Source organism: Erinaceus europaeus, chromosome 9, assembly GCF_950295315.1.
Source record: "Erinaceus europaeus chromosome 9, mEriEur2.1, whole genome shotgun sequence".
In the NCBI taxonomy this organism is placed as follows: Eukaryota; Metazoa; Chordata; class Mammalia; order Eulipotyphla; family Erinaceidae; genus Erinaceus; species Erinaceus europaeus.
This window is the reverse complement of record NC_080170.1, coordinates 126,502,289-126,522,614: the sequence shown is the minus strand read 5'-3', so window position 1 is coordinate 126,522,614 and position 20,326 is coordinate 126,502,289. Positions and strand designations below refer to the sequence as shown.

The 20,326-nt window shown below is 51.8% G+C and overlaps 1 protein-coding gene across 4 annotated transcripts in view; it reads right to left on the bottom strand.

The window, feature by feature from the left end:
* The window catches only part of MCM3AP (minichromosome maintenance complex component 3 associated protein), a 68,501-nt gene that overhangs the window by 22,302 nt on the left and 25,873 nt on the right, over positions 1-20,326 (bottom strand). For all 4 annotated transcript variants that reach the window (XR_009551722.1, XM_060198856.1, XM_060198854.1 and 1 more), the window contains 9 exons: positions 18,733-18,893; positions 17,856-18,097; positions 17,459-17,661; positions 16,292-16,392; positions 5,404-5,535; positions 5,082-5,195; positions 2,951-3,103; positions 2,068-2,265; positions 865-933 (listed from right to left, as the gene is read on the bottom strand). Coding sequence is in view for 3 of the 4 variants with exons in the window: in XM_060198856.1 (XP_060054839.1) it covers positions 865-933; positions 2,068-2,265; positions 2,951-3,103; positions 5,082-5,195; positions 5,404-5,535; positions 16,292-16,392; positions 17,459-17,661; positions 17,856-18,097; positions 18,733-18,893 (1,373 nt within the window). In the remaining variant the exon portion in view is untranslated. The remainder of the gene's footprint in view (positions 1-864; positions 934-2,067; positions 2,266-2,950; positions 3,104-5,081; positions 5,196-5,403; positions 5,536-16,291; positions 16,393-17,458; positions 17,662-17,855; positions 18,098-18,732; positions 18,894-20,326) is intronic.

Here is a 20,326-nt window from a genome sequence, read left to right as displayed (position 1 = left end):
CAGTGAGGGACAGAAATACAGACTTGTGCCGGGGGGGGGGGGACAGAAGGACAGGCCTGAGCAGAGGGAGGACGACAGAAAGACAGACCTGAGCAGAGGGGGGGACAGAAGGACAGACCTGAGCAGTGAGGGACAGAAATACAGACTTGTGCCGGGGGGTGGGGGGGGACAGAAGGACAGGCCTGAGCAGAGGGAGGATGACAGAAAGACAGACCTGAGCAGAGAGGGGGACAGAAGGACAGACCCTGAGCAGTGAGGGACAGAAATACAGACTTGTGCCGGGGGGGGGGGGACAGAAGGACAGGCCTGAGCAGAGGGAGGACGACAGACAGACCTGAGCAGAGGGGGGGACAGAAGGACAGACCTGAGCAGTGAGGGACAGAAATACAGACTTGTGCGGGGGGGCGGGGGGGGTAGGGTTAGGGGGGTAGAAGGACAGGCCCGAGCAGAGGGGGGATGACAGAAAGACAGACCTGAGCGGGGGGGACAGAAGGACAGACCTGAGCAGTGAGGGACAGAAATACAGACTTGTGCGGGGGGGGGGGGGGACAGAAGGACAGGCCTGAGCAGAGGGGGGACGACAGAAAGACAGACCTGAGCAGAGGGGGGACAGAAGGACAGACCTGAGCGGGGGGGGACAGAAATATAGACTTGTTGGGGGGACACACAGAAGGACAGACCTGAGCAGTGAGGGACAGAAATATAGACTTGTGCGGGGGGGGGGGGGGAACGACAGAAGGACAGGCCTGAGCAGAGGGGGGATGACAGAAAGACAGACCTGAGCAGAGGGGGGACAGAAGGACAGACCTGAGCAGTGAGGGACAGAGATATAGACTTGTTGGGGGGACACACAGAAGGACAGACCTGAGCAGTCGCTGGCGAAAGTGTTGGACCTTGAGCAGGTGAGCTGTCTTGTTGCGGAGCCGCCTTAACCTACAGAAGGGAAACACACAGTGAGCTGCAGACCACTGAGCATAGGAGAGACAGAAGGACAGACCTGAGCAGAGGGGACAGGCCTGGGGAGGCGAGGCTGTTCAGTGACAAGGAGGTGGCCTGGGTATGGGTCCTGGGCATAAGACTCAGAGACTTTGTTGAACAATCTGTTTGGCTTTGTATGCTAACTCTCTTTTCAGCCACCGGGTTGCAGATGCCAGCATGATGCCAACCAGACTTCCCTGGACTGACGACCACACCAATGTGTCCTGGAGCCCTGCTTCCCCAGAGACACACCCCACTAGGGAAAGAGAGAGGCAGGCTGGGAGTGTGGATCCACCTGTCAACGCCCATGTTCAGCGAGGAAGCAATGACAGAAGCCAGACCTTCCACCTTCTGCATCCCACAGTGACCCTGGGTCCACACTCCCAGAAGGATAGAGAATAGGAAAGCTGTCAGGGGAGGGGATGGGACACGGAGACTTGGGTGGTGGGAACCGTGTGGAGTTGTACCCCTCCTATCCTACGGTTTTGTTAATGTCTCCTTTCCTAAATAAATGAATAAATAAAAGACTCATAGAGACTAAGACAACTTCTTTTTCTTTTTTTCCCCTCTAGCTAATGGTGGTGCAGGGAACTGAACCTAAGACTTTGGTGCCTCAGGCTGTCTTTTTTTTTTTCTCCCCCTTTTGTTGCCCTTGTTGTAGCTTCGTTGTGGTTATTATTATTGCCCTTGTTGACACAATTCGTTGTTGGATAGGACAGAGAGAAATGGAGAGAGGAGGGGAAGACAGAGAGGGGGAGAGAAAGACAGACACCTGCAGATCTGCTTCACTGCCTGGGAAGCGACTCCCCTGCAGGTGGGGAGCCGAGGGCTCGAACCGGGATCCTTACGCCGGTCCCTGCGCTTTGCGCCACATGCGCTTAACCCACTGCGCCACCACCCGACCCCCTGAGAGTCTTTTTGCGAAACCATTATGCTACTGGCTCACCCTGTGCTAACTTCTTCCACAAGAAACAGACTAGGAGCAGGTCAGTTCATCCTGATCAGATGGGTCATGGCACACAGGGCTGTCCTTTCCTCTGCTCCACCCGCCATCCCTCCAAACGCAGCACTGTTCCCACCCTGGCTGACCTGGTGCAGGAGACGCCCACTCTGCCGGCATGACCCAGGTCCAACAGCCCCCTGGCCAGGTTCTCCTCGGCAATAGGGCACTCTGCACTGGGCGCCAGGGCCGCCAGCCGGTCCTCCACATCCACACAGCAGGGCGCTGCCGGGAAGGCCCGCATCTGGCGCCTCAGCTTTTTGCGGGCCGCGGCGGCCTCCCTCCACCTGTGGACACACATGTGCCGTCACTGGCACCTGCAGTCCCCGGGGGGACAGGACGGGGAGCACACAGTCAGACCTGTGCTCAGGCCTTTCTCAGTGTCCGTCAGCACCCTGGCGAGAAGTGAGGCGGGCACTCAGGCCCAGGGTGGGGAGCTGAGCAGAGGCTCAATGCCACACCGGGAAGCCAACGTGGCGAGCTGGCCCACACGCCGGAGATGCACACCCTCTCACAGGTGCGTGCCCGAGTCCTGCCCAGCCAGACAGGAAAGGCGTCAAAGGAGACAGGGCCGCCCGTGCTGTCTGCGCAGAGACACGCTCTAGCACCCAGAGTCGGGCAGGCTCCGTGCTAGCGTCCTGAGGAGCCCCGGGGGCACAGGCAGCATCTGGCAGGCCCAGCATGTGCAGTCAGAGCTGCAAGTTCAGGCCCTCCGGCAGGGCGACCAGTGTGCTCTCTGGCTAAGTCACCGTCCAGCTCCAGGGTCGCTTTTCTCACTGTGAGCTTTAGAAAAGCGTCTGTGTGGGCACACGGACTTGGTGGAATGTCCCCGTCTGGCACGAGGAGTGGAGAGAGCAGCCTAAGACAGCTGCTGAGGGGCAGTGCAGCCCCCGTGGTGCCCCCCCGGCCCCTCTTGGCTGCTGAGAGGTCGCGGCAGAGAACCCCTCTGCCCGTGGCTTTCTCGAGACTCACCGCTGGAGGAACCTGCAGAGGCACTGGAGTTCCTGGAGGGTCTCCTTCGAGGTCTGGAAAATCTCATCCCCGAGAAACAAGTCCACCAGGTGAGCACACACACCCTCAGAACAGCGGTCGATGCGGGCCCTCTGGTCTCTCTCCAGAGCACACCTGTGGGGGGGAGGTGGTCAGCACCGCCCAGGCCTCTGCTCAGGAGTGCCCGCCCTCCATGCTGACACGGAAGCTTGTCTGCACTGCAAGGCTGTCCTAAGAGCTTCCCCCTTTTACTTCCTGCAGACGCCTTGAGATAAAGAACAAAGGTGCAACCAGGATGTGTAAACAGTCAAGAAACAAACCTTTCTCTCAAGAGTTAGAAACGTTGGGGCCGAGCACTAGCGCACCTGGTTGGGCGCACACATTACAGAGCACAAAGGCCCAGGTTCAAACTCACGGTTCTCACCTGCAGGAGAAAAGCTTCACAAGTGGTGAAGCAGGGCTATAAGTGTCTCTATGTCTGTCTATCTGTTTATGTCTCTCCTCCTCCTCTTTCAATTTCTCTCTGTCCTATCAAATGAAGTAAAGTTAAAAAAAAAAAATCTTTAAATTGCACCAAGGTAAAAGCCTGGGATGGAGGGGGGAGTGTTCAGGTCCTGGAACAGGAAGGCAGAGGAGGATGGGGGGCGAGGGGAGTTATTGTTACATGGAAAACAGAAATGTTATACATGTACAAACAACCGCATTTTACTGTTGACCATTAATCCCCCAATAAAAAAAATCTTTTAAAAAATGTTTATTTTTTAAAAATTCCCACCAAGATATAAGTGCAACACCTTCTCTGCTTGAATCACAAGTGTCTCAAGTATGTGACATTCTGGCTAGGAGCTTGTGGCCTGGGGTCAGGTGGTGGAAACCCACAGATAAACCAGCAAGCAAAAGGAACTTCTGAACCACACACATCATCAGCTGGCAGGGTCTGAGTGGCTCGTCAGTCACAAGTGCAAAGCAGCTCCAACAGCCAACACAGGCCCAGGTTTCTGCAGCTGCTGCCCGTAGTGGCGACAGGCCGTGAGCACTCCAAGTGCAAGTCACCCAGAACTTTGGGTACAGCACCCCACTTGCAGGCAACACCCTCCTCCCTCCCTGGGATTTACAACAGCTGCAAGGTCCCTGCTTAGGATTAACCAGGAAGCAGATCATTCACAGACACACACATAAGACACACAGAGAGAGACAGATACACAAACACACACACAGACAGACACAGATACACACATGCAGAGACACATGCAGAGACAGACACACACATGCAGACAGATACATGCACACACATGCATACAGGCAGACACATGCATACAGACACACATGTGCACAGAGGCATGCACACACAGATACACATGCACACTCAGACACAGATACATGCACACAGACACACACATGCACACAGACACAGAGACAGATACACATGCATACAAAGACACAGAGACATGCACAGATACAGAGACAGATACATGTGCACACATGCAGACACAGACACACAGAGACATGCACACAGACACACAGAGACAGAGACAGATGCACACAGAGGCATGCACAGACACACAGAGATAGAGACAGATGCACACAGAGGCATGCACATAGACACACAGAGACAGATACACATGCACACAGAGGCATGCACACAGACACACAGAGACAGATACACATGCACACAGAGACATGCACACTCAGACACACATGCACACAGTCCACTTGTGGGGGGGCATGACTGATGCTAACACCCTCCTTCACCTCCTGGCTGTGGGAGCGAGTGGAAGGAGGGAGCAAACTTGAGGACAGATTTCCCTGCACCACCCAAGTCTCTTTCTGCCTTGCCATCCGGTGCTGCTACTCACACAGCTCTGAAGTGAGGGCTCAGTAACTCGTAGCACCTCTGAGGAGGCCGCTCTGCTGAGAACAGTGACAGCAGGAGCTGGCATGCAGGACGGCAAGCTGACTCTCTGCTGGCAGACGCCCTTAACGGAGGCCTGGGCCTCGGAGAGGCTCGGTGACAGGCCAGCACCGGACGGCTGTGCAGGGTCCAGCCCAGAAGCTCCAGCCCTGGTCAGAGTGAGCCTGGCCAGAGCCCGGGCACCCTCGGCCCCTCACCCACCTCAGCTCCTGGGTGCAGCCCTCCCGCACGCTCTCCGTCACCACCAGCTCGGTCAGCTCCGCGGCCAGGACCTGGCTCAGCCGAGTCAGCGCCAGCTCCCGCTCTCGTCTCGACCTGAGCATTTAAAAAGAAGCGTCACATCCCCTGAGCTGGGCAGCCTGGGCCAGCAGGCCCTCTGCCTCAACCACACCAGGCAGATCACAAAGCTCCCACCCTCAACCATGGTGGCCGCGCCTCCCCCTGCCCCTGCCGCCTGCTGGGCTCATGCTGCTGTCGCCGGCCAGGGCAGCTCTCCCGTGTCACCAGCAGACAGCACACTCACCTCTCCTCTTCGACCCGTCGTCTCTCTGCCTCCTGCCTCTCCCGCTCCTCACTCACTTCTTCAGCCGCCACGTGCCGCAGCATGCCCATGGTCGCCGCAGTGAGCAATTCCTCCACAGCAGCATCGGAAACACTGGACAGGGCACAGCGGCCACAGCACTGAATGCCCATGCCACACAGGGCACAGCGGCCACAGCACTGAATGCCCATGCCACACAGGGCACAGCGGCCACAGCACTGAATGCCCATGCCACACAGGGCACAGCGGCCACAGCACTGAATGCCCATGCCACACAGGGCACAGCGGCCACAGCACTGAATGCCCATGCCACATAGGGCACAGCGGCCACAGCACTGAATGCCCATGCCACACAGGGCACAGCGGCCACAGCACTGAATGCCCATGCCACACAGGGCACAGCGGCCACAGCACTGAACGCCCATGCCACACAGGGCACAGCGGCCACAGCACTGAATGCCCATGCCACACAGGGCACAGCGGCCACAGTACTGAATGCCCATGCCACATGGGGTGCTAGGCAGGGCACAGCGGCCATAGCACTGAATGCCCATGCCACACAGGGCACAGCGGCCACAGCACTGAATGCCCATGCCACACAGGGCACTGGGCAGGGCCACAGCACTGAATGCCCATGCCACATGGGGTGCTAGGCAGGGCACAGTGGCCATAGCACTGAATGCCCATGCCACACGGGGTGCTGGGCAGGGCACAGCACTGAATGCCCATGCCACACAGGGCACTGGGCAGGGCACAGCACTGAATGCCCATGCCACATGGGCTGCTAGGCAGGGCACAGTGGCCATAGCACTGAATGCCCATGCCACACGGGGTGTTGTATGCTTTACATTGGGTTGTTCTAGCTCTCCCCCGCCAAGAAAACTGGTTCAGTCCTGCTAGTTTTCGTGGGCCCGCTTGTCCCCGCCCCAAGGAACCCCGAGAGTTCCAGAGTTGCAGAGTTCGAGAGTGCTTGGCGCCGCCGCGGGGGAAAGAGGCAGCAGAGTTCTGTTTGGTGATTAGTTTGGGTTAGTTTATGAATCGTTGTTCCTGAATAAAGAAATACAGCTTCCCTGCCCAGCCGTATGTCTCTGGTCATCTCTGTTACCCGCCCGTGAAGCTAGCCCGGCCAGCTGGAGCCTCTGAATTTTAACAACAAATGGCGCCCAATGTGGGGCTGACCTGCGCATCTCTCAGATAAGTGAAGACAATTTGGCTACCTATGCACTATGGCCTCTTCTGCTTGTGAAGAGATCTCCAAAGGCCTCTGCCCTTTCTTCACGAGACTGTTTCGCTGTTTCTTGAACATTTATCTCTGTACCACTCTGTGGTTTCCACTCGCTAGGGCGAACTCAGAACAGCCAGCGAAGTCGGGAAGAGCCAGTGGGCAAGAGGCGAGGCGCGGAGCTGCCACGCCCGCAGACCCGCAGCCCGCAGGAGCCCGACGCCAGCACACAGGAGCCCAGTGCCAACACGCTAGAGCCCGATGCCAACATGCAAGAGCCTGATGCCAACATGCAAGAGCCCGAGGCCAGCCCACAAGAGCCGGCTCTCCACCGCGTGGCGCAGGGCACTGGACGCGTGATCCCTCCACGCTGCTTGGCCACTGCGAGCAGGGCAGCAGATATGACAGGGCCATGGGGCAGGGCCGCAGTGGCCTATCATGGTCGCCACCCCTGGGCACCTCAGCCCGCGCCTTCTACAAGGCTGGCCCGCCCACCCTCGTGCTATGAATTCTGGACAGATCCCGAACCTCCCAGGCTCCCTGCTGAAACTGGACACCCTGGCCGAGATCTCCAGCTCCGGTCTGAAGGCAGACAAGCTGGAGTACGCAGAGATTCGTGCAGAGATCGCAACCTGCAATTTCTAGAAGTGAAGCTGCCCAAGAGACCACCACTGGACAACGCACCCCCCCAACAACTAAGACAGTACATATCTAAATTCGTGTTTGAAATGACATGTCTTCATAACAAAGGTTTCTCTCCTTGTGCATTAATGACCATGTTTATGTGTATGTTTAAAGTTTGGTAAACAGTAACTTTAAGGCTAAATTCTTACTAGTCAAAGTCAAATGAAAAAGGTTTTCAATGTAATTCTCATAAAGATAAAATTAACTTACATTTAAAGTCTGAGGTAAAAATTAGTTAACAATCAATATATTTTAAGTAAGTTGCTCTAAAGACCTGCGCACACCTAGGGTGTGTCTCCATCTGGAATGGGTATAACAAAAGGTTAAATAGACTTGTTGATATGTAAAACTCTCAATTACCTTCTCTATTAGAAATGGTAGATTACACAATGGCTATGCTAATTATTCTCATGAGGTTTTCTTTCCTGCGCACACCTAGGGTGTGTCTCCATCTTGAATGGGTGTAACAAAAGGTTAAAAAGATGTTGTTGATATGTAAAAGTCTCAAATTCCTTCTCTATTAGAACATTAGATTGCGCTATGATTATGCTAATGACAAGTTTCGTTTCATAGTAAGTAAATTGCAGCCAGCTGCCTTTGGGACTCTAGGCCGTTCCCCGCCCCCATACAAATGCCCGTCGAGACATGTACGCCCCCCAGAGGCAAGAAATGTTTTTTTTTTAAGCTGATAAAGTTTTGCCCACAGAGGCAAAAAATGGCCCCCTCAGGCCTTCCCTTGGCAGCACACTGGTTCTTGTTACTTGCTTACATGTTTCTCCATGTTTGTGCCAGCTTCTTTTTTTAAAATGCCCGTACGATATAGGTTTCTGTTCACCCCACACCCTTGATACTGTAGTCCTTTAGTTAAAAAGAAAAGGGGGAATTGGTGGAGATGCCGGGGATTGAACCATGGACCTCATACAGCAACATCTCCTCCTATCCTTTTATATCTAAATGGACACAGTAAAGAAAAATGGAATGGAGCAGGCTTAAATGTTTTTAAGGAATGCCGTGCTCAGGTGGGAAGATGTAGGACTTTCTGTGGAGGAGGGAAGGCTTAAATTTTTGCATGACCCATCTGCTCGGAGTACTCTAAAAGGTAATTGGCTTTATATAAAAATGCTGGACGCAGCCAAAGTTTCTGGAGACGTCCAGAAACATTCCAAATTTTTTTTTTTCTTTCTCCCTCTTTTGATTTTTATATATAGTTTTGGTATATATGTAAGTGTTTAGTCTTAAACTGTGTGACGAATGACAGATATAAATTTGTTTTTAAAATAATATGTTTTTATAACAAAAGTTCTTTTTCCTCCAGTTTGTTATAACTAAATTTTTATGGGTATGTCTCAAGTTTGGTAACACTAACTTAACGGTCAAAAGTGTAACCCTACAGCTACACTATTACCAGACAAGGTAAAAATTAATTTGTTAAGGTAACTATTTAAGGTAAAAGTCTAAATGTTTAACGTGACTATTCATTCCCAAAACTAAACTATATAAATTTTATATACAGGACACCTCTGAAGGGCCCCCAAAGGTGCCCTGTAAACTATCTTGTGGAAATTAATCCACAACAGATCTGGCATTAATCTGGCACTGTAAACGTTAGAATCATTGTCACGAATATGCGTTAACTCTCTAAGCAATTTGAGTCTGTTTAAAATACATATTTTAGCTAAAATTGGTCTCAAGATCCTGCGGTAGAGGCTGCTACAGGAGGTCACATTAGATGACCTATAAATAAAATCATAAAGAGATTTTAAACCAATTATAATCATCGAGGTATCAACTATAACAAACCTATAACTTGTTACAAGTTCAAATTAACCACGAGAAGCAGATTGTTTGTGTTTCTTTCACAGGAATCCCGGAAAAACCATCTGAACCCCTACACACCCTGACATCACCCACTAGATGGCACGACTACAGTGGCACACCCCCCGAAACCCTAGATGTCACTCAACGCGATCTGAAGAACCTGATACACAGACTCCAAGGACAGAACTTTCTTAATGCCTGGTTACCGTTCCTGCTTCTGACCTGCCTGTCACGTGTTGGCGGTTCCAGCTGGCTATCTACAGAAAAGCAAAATTCCAGCGGCTGACCTCCCTCAATTCCAGCGGCTGACCCCCCCTCATGCAGCGTCGCATCCCCTGCCAATTCTTCCCCTAGCCATCTACTTCGGACTGAGACTTGTATCAGACTTTCTGATATACCCTATATACATTTTACACAATTTTAAAGCAGCTTATTTCCCTTCACGCTGCTGGTTTTTTATAGACTGATCCTGAGTGATTCATAGACTTTTACAGACTGTTGCCTTGAGGACTATACAATGCCAAATAGCCCCTCTGTTTGGTGGGTCATGCCTCCCGCCTCCCCCTCATTATGTACCCTTGCCCTTCCCCCACCCCAAGCAGGGAATGTTCCTTTACACACCAATCCTTCCCTTCACACCACACTGGCTTTTACTACTCCCCTACTTGTCCCTTCCTGTTTTGTTATATCATTTAGGCTTATGCCCAAAAGGTTTCTGCTCCATGATAGTCTTTTACAGACTTTGTACATCTTATGCTATTACTAGATAGAAAGATAGAAGAGATGTAGAGATATTGTGAAGAGATGGTTGAGCAGGCTGCACTTAAACCTATGAGATGAGTCTCTCCAGGTAAGTCTCCCTCTCTAAAGAGAGGTTGAGCACAGGAGGACGCATAAATCTCTCAAGGTTGGCAGCCATTTCAGCCTTCCCTCCTCCACAGAAAGTCCTACATCTTCCCACCTGAGCACGGCATTCCTTAAAAACATTTAAGCCTGCTCCATTCCATTTTTCTTTACTGTGTCCATTTAGATATAAAGGGAAAGGAGGAGATGACGCTGAGGAGTTATTCTGATGCAGTCTCTGCCCCCAGGTTTTACTACGCCTCGCGAAATCCTAGCAGTGCCCCCTTCAACCAATCCTGGCCCCACACATCACCCCTGGTTGTCGCCCAATAAAAAGCCCCCTCACCCCCCCCCCCTCTGGGCTCTCAGCTCCCCCTCTCTCAGATCTCGCCCCCTGCTCTCCCCCTGTGGTCAGGTAGTGGGGACGGCCATTGTCGGCTGGCTCCACGTGGTCTGAACCAAACCTCCCCCATCTTATAATAAAGAACTGTGTACCCCTTTGCTCTGGACGTCCACTCTCTTCTCCGCGGTGCAGCCCAACACCAGACTGCCACAACAACAACGGGGTGCTGGGCAGGGCACAGTGGCCATAGCACTGAATGCCCATGCCACACGGGGCGCTGGACAGGCCAGCCTGTCCTGGCTCCCAAACCAGGCTCCTAGCACTGCTGGGCTTCTGACACAGCCCGTGGTTGGAAGCACACAATCTGTCAAGACTGACTCATGAAGAAACAGAAAAGCTCTAACTATGGGCACACTGAGTATTCACACCCCTCCCAACAAAGCAAAGCCTGGAGCCCCCACTTCCCCCCGGGCTTCGATACAGAACCAACACTGATCCTTCTAGATAAAGTCTCCTGAGAGGAAGGCACTCTTTCCTGACACCTACCACTGCCTGATCAACACCAAAGAGACACAGATACAAGCACACTTCATGGGTGCTTGTGAAAAGTCAGCAGAGGGCTGGGTGTGGCACGCCTGGCAGAACACATATGTTACTGTGCACAAGGACCCGGGCTTAAGCCCCTGGTCCCCACCTGAAGGGGGGAACCTTCATGAGCAATGAATCAATGCTACAGGCGTCTCCTCTCTCTCCCTCTCTCTAAAAAAATGGAGGGGAGGGAGTCGGGCTGTAGCGCAGCGGGTTAAGCGCAGGTGGCGCAAAGCACAAGGTCGGGCATAAGGATCCCGGTTCGAACCCCGGCTCCCCACCTTCAGGGGAGTCGCTTCACAGGCGGTGAAGCAGGTCTGCAGGTGTCTATCTTTCTCTCCTCCTCTCTGTCTTCCCCTCCTCTCTCCATTTCTCTCTGTCCTATTCAACAATGACAACAACAATAATAACTACAACAATAAAAAACAACAAGGGCAACAAAAGGGAATAAATAAATAAAATAAATATTTAAAAAAAAAAATTTTTTTAAATGGAGGGGAAAGGCTGTCAGGATTAGTGGAGTCATCACAAACCATGATAATCTGGTTCATTCCCAGGTTTCAGCACCAACAAAACAAAAACGAAACAGTGGTAACCCTGGTGGCAAAAATAACAAATAAAAGAAAGCAATGTCATTCACAAGAGCATTAGAAAGAATAAAGTAGTAAAGAATAATCCTAACCGAGGAGATAAAAACTATGAAACATGGCTGAAAAAAAAATAAAGATGAAGAAGAGTTAACATATCAAACAGAACAAACTGTTGACTAATCATGAACCTAAAGGCTGGAATATTGCAGATGAAGATTTGGGGTCTCCATTTTGGAAAAAGCTAGGAGGTCTATTTTAGGTGTATTCCAAGGGGCCTATGACCCTACTAGTTTTGGCCTGAGCCTGACATCTAATATGCAGGTGACCTAAGCTATTGTCTGGGGAGATGTGTGGAGTTGTGCCCCTATGGTCTTGTCAATATTTCCATTTTATAAATAAAAATTTAAAAAAAGAAAGATCATCTAAGTGGGTTCATGATTTGAAATAATATTATTCAACTATCAAGACACCCAAACTAACCTACAGACTCAATACAATCACTATCAAAATCCCAATGACAATTTTTACAGAAATAGAAAAACTCATACTAAAATTCATAGTTTCAAGTGATGCTGAAGAGTAGAGCAATCTTGAAAGAGAAACTGAACAGGAGTCATGCTTTATGACTTCAAATTACTATTAAAACTTACTACAGAGTAACAGCAATCAAAATAGTATAGAAAAGGTGTAAAAACAGGCCAGTGAAAGACAGGGAGCCCAGAAATAAACCCCATAACAACGGTCATCATTCTCCTACCTGAGGCTCTGAAGTCCCAAGTTCAATCCCCAGCATCTTCAGCCAGAGCTGAGCGGGGCTCTAGTAAAACCAAACAACCAGCCAACCAACAACCTGTCCATCTGCTGCTGCTGTGAACACAGACACTGCTGTGTCTTCACCTTACACCATATATAAAACCAAGAGAACCAAGAGCCTACTTAATGGCTACATCTAGAAAGGTCTTCTTTTAATTAAGTTGATTTATTTATAGGATAGAAACAGAGAGACATTGAGAGGGGAGGAGGAGATAGGGAGAGAGACAGAGAGACACCTGTAGCCCTGCTTCACCACTGCAGGTGGGGACTAAACCCCGGTCCTTGTACACTGTAACGTGTGTGCTCCACCAGGTGTGCCATCAGCTGTCCCCGACCATAAATCTCTTAGGAAGAAAACAGAACAAAACCTTCCTAGCACCAGGTTTGATGACAATTTTGAGTTGATACATAAGACACAGATGACAGCAACAATAAAAAGATTCCTCAGCGGCGGCTCAGTGAGTAAAGCAGTGCAGTCTTAAGCATGAGGTCTTGAATTCCATCCCCAGCGACACATGTGTCAACGATGCTCTGGTTTTCTTTCTCATTAATAAATAAATCTTTTTAAAAAATTAAAAACTCGGGAGTTGGGCGGTAGCGCAGGAGGTTAAGCACATGTGGCGCAAAGCACAAGGACAGGCAGAAGGATCCCGGTTTGAGCCCCCGGCTCCCCACCTGCAAGGGAGTCGCTTCACAGGTGGTGAAGCAGGTCTGCAGGCGTCTGTCTTTCTCTCCCCCTCTCTGTCTTCCCCTCCTCTCTCCATTTCTCTCTGTCCTACCCAAGAACAACGACATCAATAACAACAACAGCTACAACAATAAAAAGACAAGGGCAACATAAGGGAAAAAATAAATAAAAACTCTTAAACATCAAAGAACATAATCAAGAGAGTATCTGAAAAAAGCCAGACACAGAAAGGACAGATTCGGTCTGACTATACTCATAAGCAGCGACAAGAGGAAGCAAATATAGGCAGAAAATAGAACAGAGGGCCTGGGAGGTGGTGCAGCAGGTCAGAGAAGCATGAGGTCCTGGGTTCAACCTCCAGTCTCCCATGTTGCAGTGATGCTCTGCCTTGTTCCCATCCCCTGCCATGTGTATGTATACGCATATGTGTATGTGTATATACGTGTGCATGTGTGTGGGTGTATATCTATGTGTGCATGTGTGTGGACATGTGTGTTCATATGTGTTAGTGTATATATAGGTATGTGTATGTGTGTGGCTATGTGTGTATATGTGTGTGCATGTGGGGGGGTATGTGTGTATGTATGTGTATGTGGGGGGTATATGTGTGAGTATATGTGTGTGTGGCTATGTGTATATATATATGGGGGTGGGTATATGTGTGTATTTATGTGTATGTGTGTATGTGGGTATGTATGGGTATATGTGTGTGTATATGTGTTGGTCTGCTTCTAAATTCTGCTTCTAAGACCCTTCTGTTTCATTGGTTTAATCCCCTGTTTAACCCTGTATTCTATTTACATCACCACTGTTAACTAAGCACCGCCCTGCCTCCAGGGCATTGGTTTAATCCTCACTGTTTTCAGGCTTTTTCCGTCTCCCTACCCCCTATCCTACGTACATCCTCTTCGGACCTGACTCTTCCGCCTCAGGACAGATAAGGACAGGATTGTGATTAGAGATGGCTTAGATTGCGCTGCTGCTTTCCACATGAATAAAGACTGAACTGGGGGCGGTTGGTGGCGCACCTGGTTGAGCGCACATGTTACAATGCGCAAGGACCCAGGTTCAAGCCCCCGGTCTCCACCTGCAGGAGGAAAGCTTTGCAAGTGGTGAAGTAGTGCTGCAGGTGTCTCTCTGTCTCTCTCCCTCTTTATCACCCTCTTGATTTCTAGCTGTCTCTAGCCAATAAATAAAGATAATAAAAAAAAAATTAAAAAAAAAAAAAAAGACTGAACTGTGTACCACTCAGACATGAGTCCCTAGTCGCCTCTCTCCCGCCCGTGAAGCTAGCCCGGCATATATGTGTGTATATATGTGGGGGGTACATATATATATATGTGTGTGTGTGTGTATGCATGTGTGTATATGGGGGTATGTGTATGTATGCATGTATACATGTGTATGTGTATGTGTGTGTGTGTGTTTTTTAAGAAAGCAAAATAGAATGGAGCTGGGGAAGGAGATGAGTGGAGAAATCACTTGTCAATGTGCATGAGTTCTGTTTTGGGATGGTGATAAAGCCCTGGAAGTAGTGGTGATGGGCACACAGTTGAAGCACTGAATGCTGATGTCACAGGTACAATCCTCCTTACCACCTTACGCCAGTGCTGTGCACAATAATGGCAATAAATGCTGATAGTGTAAACGCTACATTTTGTTATGTGTACTTTATCAAATAAAAGCTATTTAAACCAGGGCTGAGTGGTGGCACACCTGGCTGAGCACACGTTATAGTGCCCAAGGCCCCGGGTTGAAGCCCCCACACCCCACCTACAGGGGGAAAGCTTCACAAGTGGTGAAGCAGAGCTGCAGGTGTCTCTCTCTCTTGCTATTTCCCCCTCCCTTTTTTTTTTGCCTCCAGGGTTGTCACTGGGGCTCAGTGCCTGCACTACAAATCCACTGCTCTTTGAGGCCATTTTTCCCATTTTGTTGCCCTTGTTGCTATTGTTATTGTTGTTACTAAGACAGACAGAAATCGAGAGAGGAGGAAGACAGAGAGGGGGAGAGAAAGACAGACACCTGCAGACCTGCTTCACCGCCTGTGAAGCAACCCCCCTGCAGGTGGGGAACCAGGGGCTCGAACCCGGATCCTTATGGCAGTCTATGCACTTCACACCACGTGCGCTTAACCCACTGTGCTACCACCCAGCCCCCCACTTCCCTCTCAATTTCTGGTCATCTCTATCCAAATAAATAAATAAATATAATAATAGTTTTCAAAAATTATTTTTAAAAAATTGAACCCATCGTGGTATGAGATGGCGCTGCAGATGAAGCGTCCGACATGCAAGCCTGGGGTCCAAGGTCTGACGCATCAGCACCAGCACCACGTGTTAGGGTTAAATTCCAGTTGTGGTTTTTTTGTTTTTCTTTCCGAAGCACTGCTCAGCTCTGGCCTGAGTCTTTTATTTATTTATTTATTTACTTATTTATTTATTCATGAGAATGACAGGACAGAGAGAAAGAGCCAGACATCACTCTGGTACATGTGCTGCCGGGGATTGAACTTGGAACCTTATGGCTGAGAATCCAGTTTTATCCACTGCACCACCTCCCGGACCACAGGCCTGAGTCTTTTTACATAACCTTTATGCTGTCTCCCCCACCCATTAGTTCTCTCTGTATTTCTCATTAACAAGTATTTGTAAAAGTTTGAACCCATGAGAATTGTTGCTTTCAGCTCCATCAAGTAGGAAGAATAAGAGTGAATCAACCTTACGGCCAAGATAGCTACTTTTGTAGAATCTACACTCACATAAGAAAATAGCTTATCAAGAAATACTACAACAGAAGAACTCAATGAATTTGATCAGAACAGCTGTCATTTCTGGTAAAGAAAGGAACATACTGTCAGGGCTGGTGACTGCATGGACAGCGGGAGCAGGAGGGAGGGAGGAGAGGGCGCAGGCAGAGATGCCACCAGGCACCATGTCTGCAGTCTTTCTCCTGCTCTCATCTAGACCTGCCACGAACGAGCTCGCAGTGCTCTGAAAGAAGACTGCCAGATGAGCCCCCAGCTGTGCAAGGGAGAAGCTGCAACCCATCAGCTAGAAAGAAAGCAGTGCTCATGCTGTTGCTACGCCAGTGACAGCTGGCCGTCACCCTTGGGGGAGAGTGCAGATCTGCAGTGGTGGGAGGGACCTCACTGCAGACAAACGAACGTGAAAAGGGAGACAGCTTATCTCATCACTGGGTCATTTATGTCTTCCAGAGATTTCCACACGTAACAGCAACTGATAAGACCAGCTCAGGGCAGAGAAGGGCAGGCGCCTGCTTACCCCAGAGCTGTGGCCGCAAAGGCTGCCCCGGCGGCCCCGACTTCCTGCAGGTCCGTCTGAAGCACCTCCTGGATGAGCTCGTCCACCACCTGGGCCAGGTCCTGGGGAAGGGGGTGCACAGGAGGCACACAACACGGGCTGAGTGACCCTGGCTCTCCACCATCTGCCTTAGTCATAGGCATCCTGTGAGTAGCCCCACTGCGCAGTCTGATGACCACTCAAGTGGACCCCAGGACCCAGCTTCCAGAAAGGGTCCTGCTGATGGAGGAAGAGGAGCCTGGGGCGGGGGCGGCTGAGCCTGCTGCCAGCTCCACACACACACTCTGTGTCAAACACCTTCTAGCGGGGCCACCCTCCGTGGCCACTCCGGGCTCCTGTGCCCAGTGCCAGCCAAGCAATAAAGTGGCAGGATCAGCCCCACAATCTAGCCACAGGGACACCCACCAGGAGACACCTGTCGCCCAGGCCAGCATCCACAGGCTTATGGACAGGTGCTGAGCGTGGGAGGGCAGACAGGCCTGGGGAGCAGGGCCGGCAGGCTTGCACGGAGGCTAGAGACTGGCAGTCATGCCCTGGTCCCCTCCTTCAGGGTCCTCACACTGGCACCTCTGTCTTTACCACCCTTCAGTCTGGTCTCTGAGGCCCAGCCATGACTTTCCAGAGGCTTGCCAAGAGGCCTGCTGAGACCCCTGCTCAGAGTTTGGCTTCAAAGGAGAGATAGCAAACAATTCAAGCCTTCAGGCCCAGGGTCTCCTGAGACCAGTACTGTGTATGGCACTGGAGTGTTCTAGGGCCATACCTGCAGTGGGCTGTGGCTACATGGTCAGAGTAGACATGATGGTCCCAGACCTCTGTGCCCCAGGGGCTCCTTGGAACTCCCGAACACTCCACAGACACGTGGTCTGCATGTCTGCGCCCAGGGGCTCACCAGGGCCTGGCTGCACGTCTGCGCCCAGGGGCTCACCAGGGCCTGGCTGCACGTCTGCGCCCAGGGGCTCACCAGGGCCTGGCTGCACGTCTGCGCCCAGGGGCTCACCAGGGCCTGGCTGCACGTCTGCGCCCAGGGACTCCAGGGCCTGGCTGCACGTCTGCGCCCAGGGGCTCACCAGGGCCTGGCTGCATGTCTGCGCCCAGGGACTCCAGGGGCCTGTCTGGAAGGTTCCTTACCACATCCGCATACACAGGTGCAGGCTTTGGAGGAAGCAGATCGGGCTGTGCGGGGGACAGGAAGAGGCTGGGCATGGCCACGGGGTTGGGAGTGGGCAGGCGAGGCAGAGCTGCAGCCACAGGCCTTGGGGTGGCGAGAGGCTGCAGCAGAGTGGGAGGGGCGGCATCTGGCTCCACCCCACAGTCCTCTGCTCTCTCTCCACCTAGAGGGAAACAGGCAAATATGGTGCTGATGTGACCTCCAGCCACCTGCAGAGACCCCGTTCAACCGGCCACCCCCAAGCAGACAGGCAGGAAAGGAAGCCCGGGATATCAGGGCCCCACCAGGCCCCAGTCCACACTGCACCCCCAGAGGAAACAGACCTCCCTCCCTACTGCACCCCTTAGCCCCTCTCACCTGCTGTGTCCAAGCTGGGTCTTGGGGTGGCCCCAGGCAGCTCTGTGGCCAGGTTCTCCCCAACATACTTGTGCTGGGAGTTGAAGCTGCACATAGGGACATGAGCAGGGGCGGGGGGCAGTGGTCCTCCATTCACGACCTCCCCAACTGACACCTTCAGCTTCCTGGTGATGAACACCGACTTCTTGGCCTTGAAGGGCCCATCTGGCTCCAGGAACGCAGACCGGTTGAGTTCAACACAGCTGCCAAGAATACAGAGTCCCCCAGGGAGGCACCACAGCACACCAGTGAGGGACAGGGCAACGAACCAGGATGTCCCGTCACCACTGCCACACAGCCATGAGCAAACAAGAATGGTGGATGCCAACTTGAAGACAAGGCCGGGGCCCCGGGTACACAGAGTGCTCGGCCTACAATAGTCTCCTGGCACCGCCAGCTGGTTCCTAAGCCAGCTTGCAGGACTGGGGAGCAGACAAGCACTGAGGCATAGGATTAGGGGTGCCCCCTCTCCGGACTTGGCAGTCTGTGGCGCCAGTTTCTGGGCAAGGGTCCATGAGCTGCCTGTGGGTCTCGAAACCCTCTGCACCCGAGGCAGAGAGGCCCTGGCCTGGCCCCCAGAGAGGCACGGCCGTCTGTCTCAGCCAGCGAGAACCACCTCCACAGGCAACAGTGAGGAAAACCTTAAGCTATCGAGTCCCTGGAGAAGACAGAGCTGAGCTGTGGAGAGCTGTCTGAAGCCCAATCTGGCAGCAAGCAGCGTGTGGCCCGTGGACATCCCCAACACTGAGGAGAGACCAGCTGCACCTGGGGCACGGCTGGGGAGACTCTGCTCAGTGGCAGGACTGAAAACAGGAGAGGATGGCTCTCCCGAACTCACCCGTCTGCCACGCCCAGCCCGTGGTAGTTGAGGAAGTCGGTGGCCTCCTCGCAGTCCTGGAAGAGCAGTATGCGCACCACGCCGTCCAGCGGGAAGCCTGTGGAGCGCTGGGTGCTGGCTGTGTATGCGACATTGAGGGCTCGCAGGGCGTCCTTGCGGATCTGCAGAGAGAAGCCCAGCTGCCGTGACCACAGGAATCGCACATCAGAGCTGGGTTCCAATCCAGCTCGGTCCCACAGAAGGCCACCAGGCACAGAGTTCTGACAGGGTGCTCTCAGCCCCATGGGGACTGCTGTGTGTGAAGCAAGGCCTATAGGGGGGTAGAAGAGCCCTTGGGTGTGGGCTGCTGATCTGGAAACTGGACCAGGAGCCCGCCCACCCCAGGGAAGAGGCAGGTGCTCCCCTGGCTTCTGACAAAGACACAGCACAGGCAACAGATGGCAGCCTTGAGACACACCAGCTGGACACGGACCACTGGGCACATTCCAGAGTCAGACCAACAACGTGAGACTGTCTAAGGGCCAAGTCCTGCTTTTGGAAGAAGGCCAGCTGACCCCCAGACAGTGTTCTGAAGAGCTCTCTCTCATGGCCAGAAAGGAAGCTCAGCAGACAGTGTGGGGGCCCAGGTATGAGGTCCTGGGCTGTCACTCCTGCACCGTGCCTGCCAGGCCACAGTGGCTGCTCTCATTATACAAGTAAATCTTAGAAGACGATGATGATGACGATGATGATGATGACGAGTCCTGAGAGCAGATTGTCCTGTTGCACTAATCACCATAAACAAGGGGCCAACACCTATATGCCAGGGGCTTGCTCCAAGGCGAGAGCGAGCCCAGTGCCTGCCCAGAATGCTCTGTAAACAGAAACCCAAGTAGCGCCCCACACCTACGACAGCTAATCTTAGACAAAGGGGCCTGACTATTCCATGGGGAAAGCAGTCTCTCTTCAACAAGTGGTGCTGGAAACAATGGGTTGAAACATGCAGAAGAATGAAACTGAACCACTGAATTTCACCAAATACAAAAGTAAATTCCAAGTGGATCAAGGACTTGGATGTTAGACCACAAACTATCAGATACTTAGAGGAAAATAGTGGGAGAACTCTTTTCCGCATAAATTTTAAAGACATTTTCAATGAAACGAATCCAATTACAAAGAAGACTAAGGCAAGTATAAACCTATGGGACTACATCAAATTAAAAAGCTTCTGCACAGCAAAAGAAACCACTACCCAAACCAAGAGACCCCTCACAGAATGGGAGAAGATCTTTACATGCCATACATCAGACAAGAGTTTAATAACCAACATATATAAAGAGCTTGCCAGACTCAACAACAAGACAAAAATAACCCCATCCAAAAATGGGGGGAGGACTTGGACAGAATATTCACCACAGAAGAGATCCAAAAGGCCGAGAAACACATGAAAAAATGCTCCAAGTCTCTGATTGTCAGAGAAATGCAAATAAAGACAACAACGAGATACCACTTCACTCCTGTGAGAATGTCACACATCACAAAAGGTAACAGCAGCAAATGCTGGAGAGGGTGTGGGGTCAAAGGAACCCTCCTGCCTGCTGGTGGGAATGTAAAT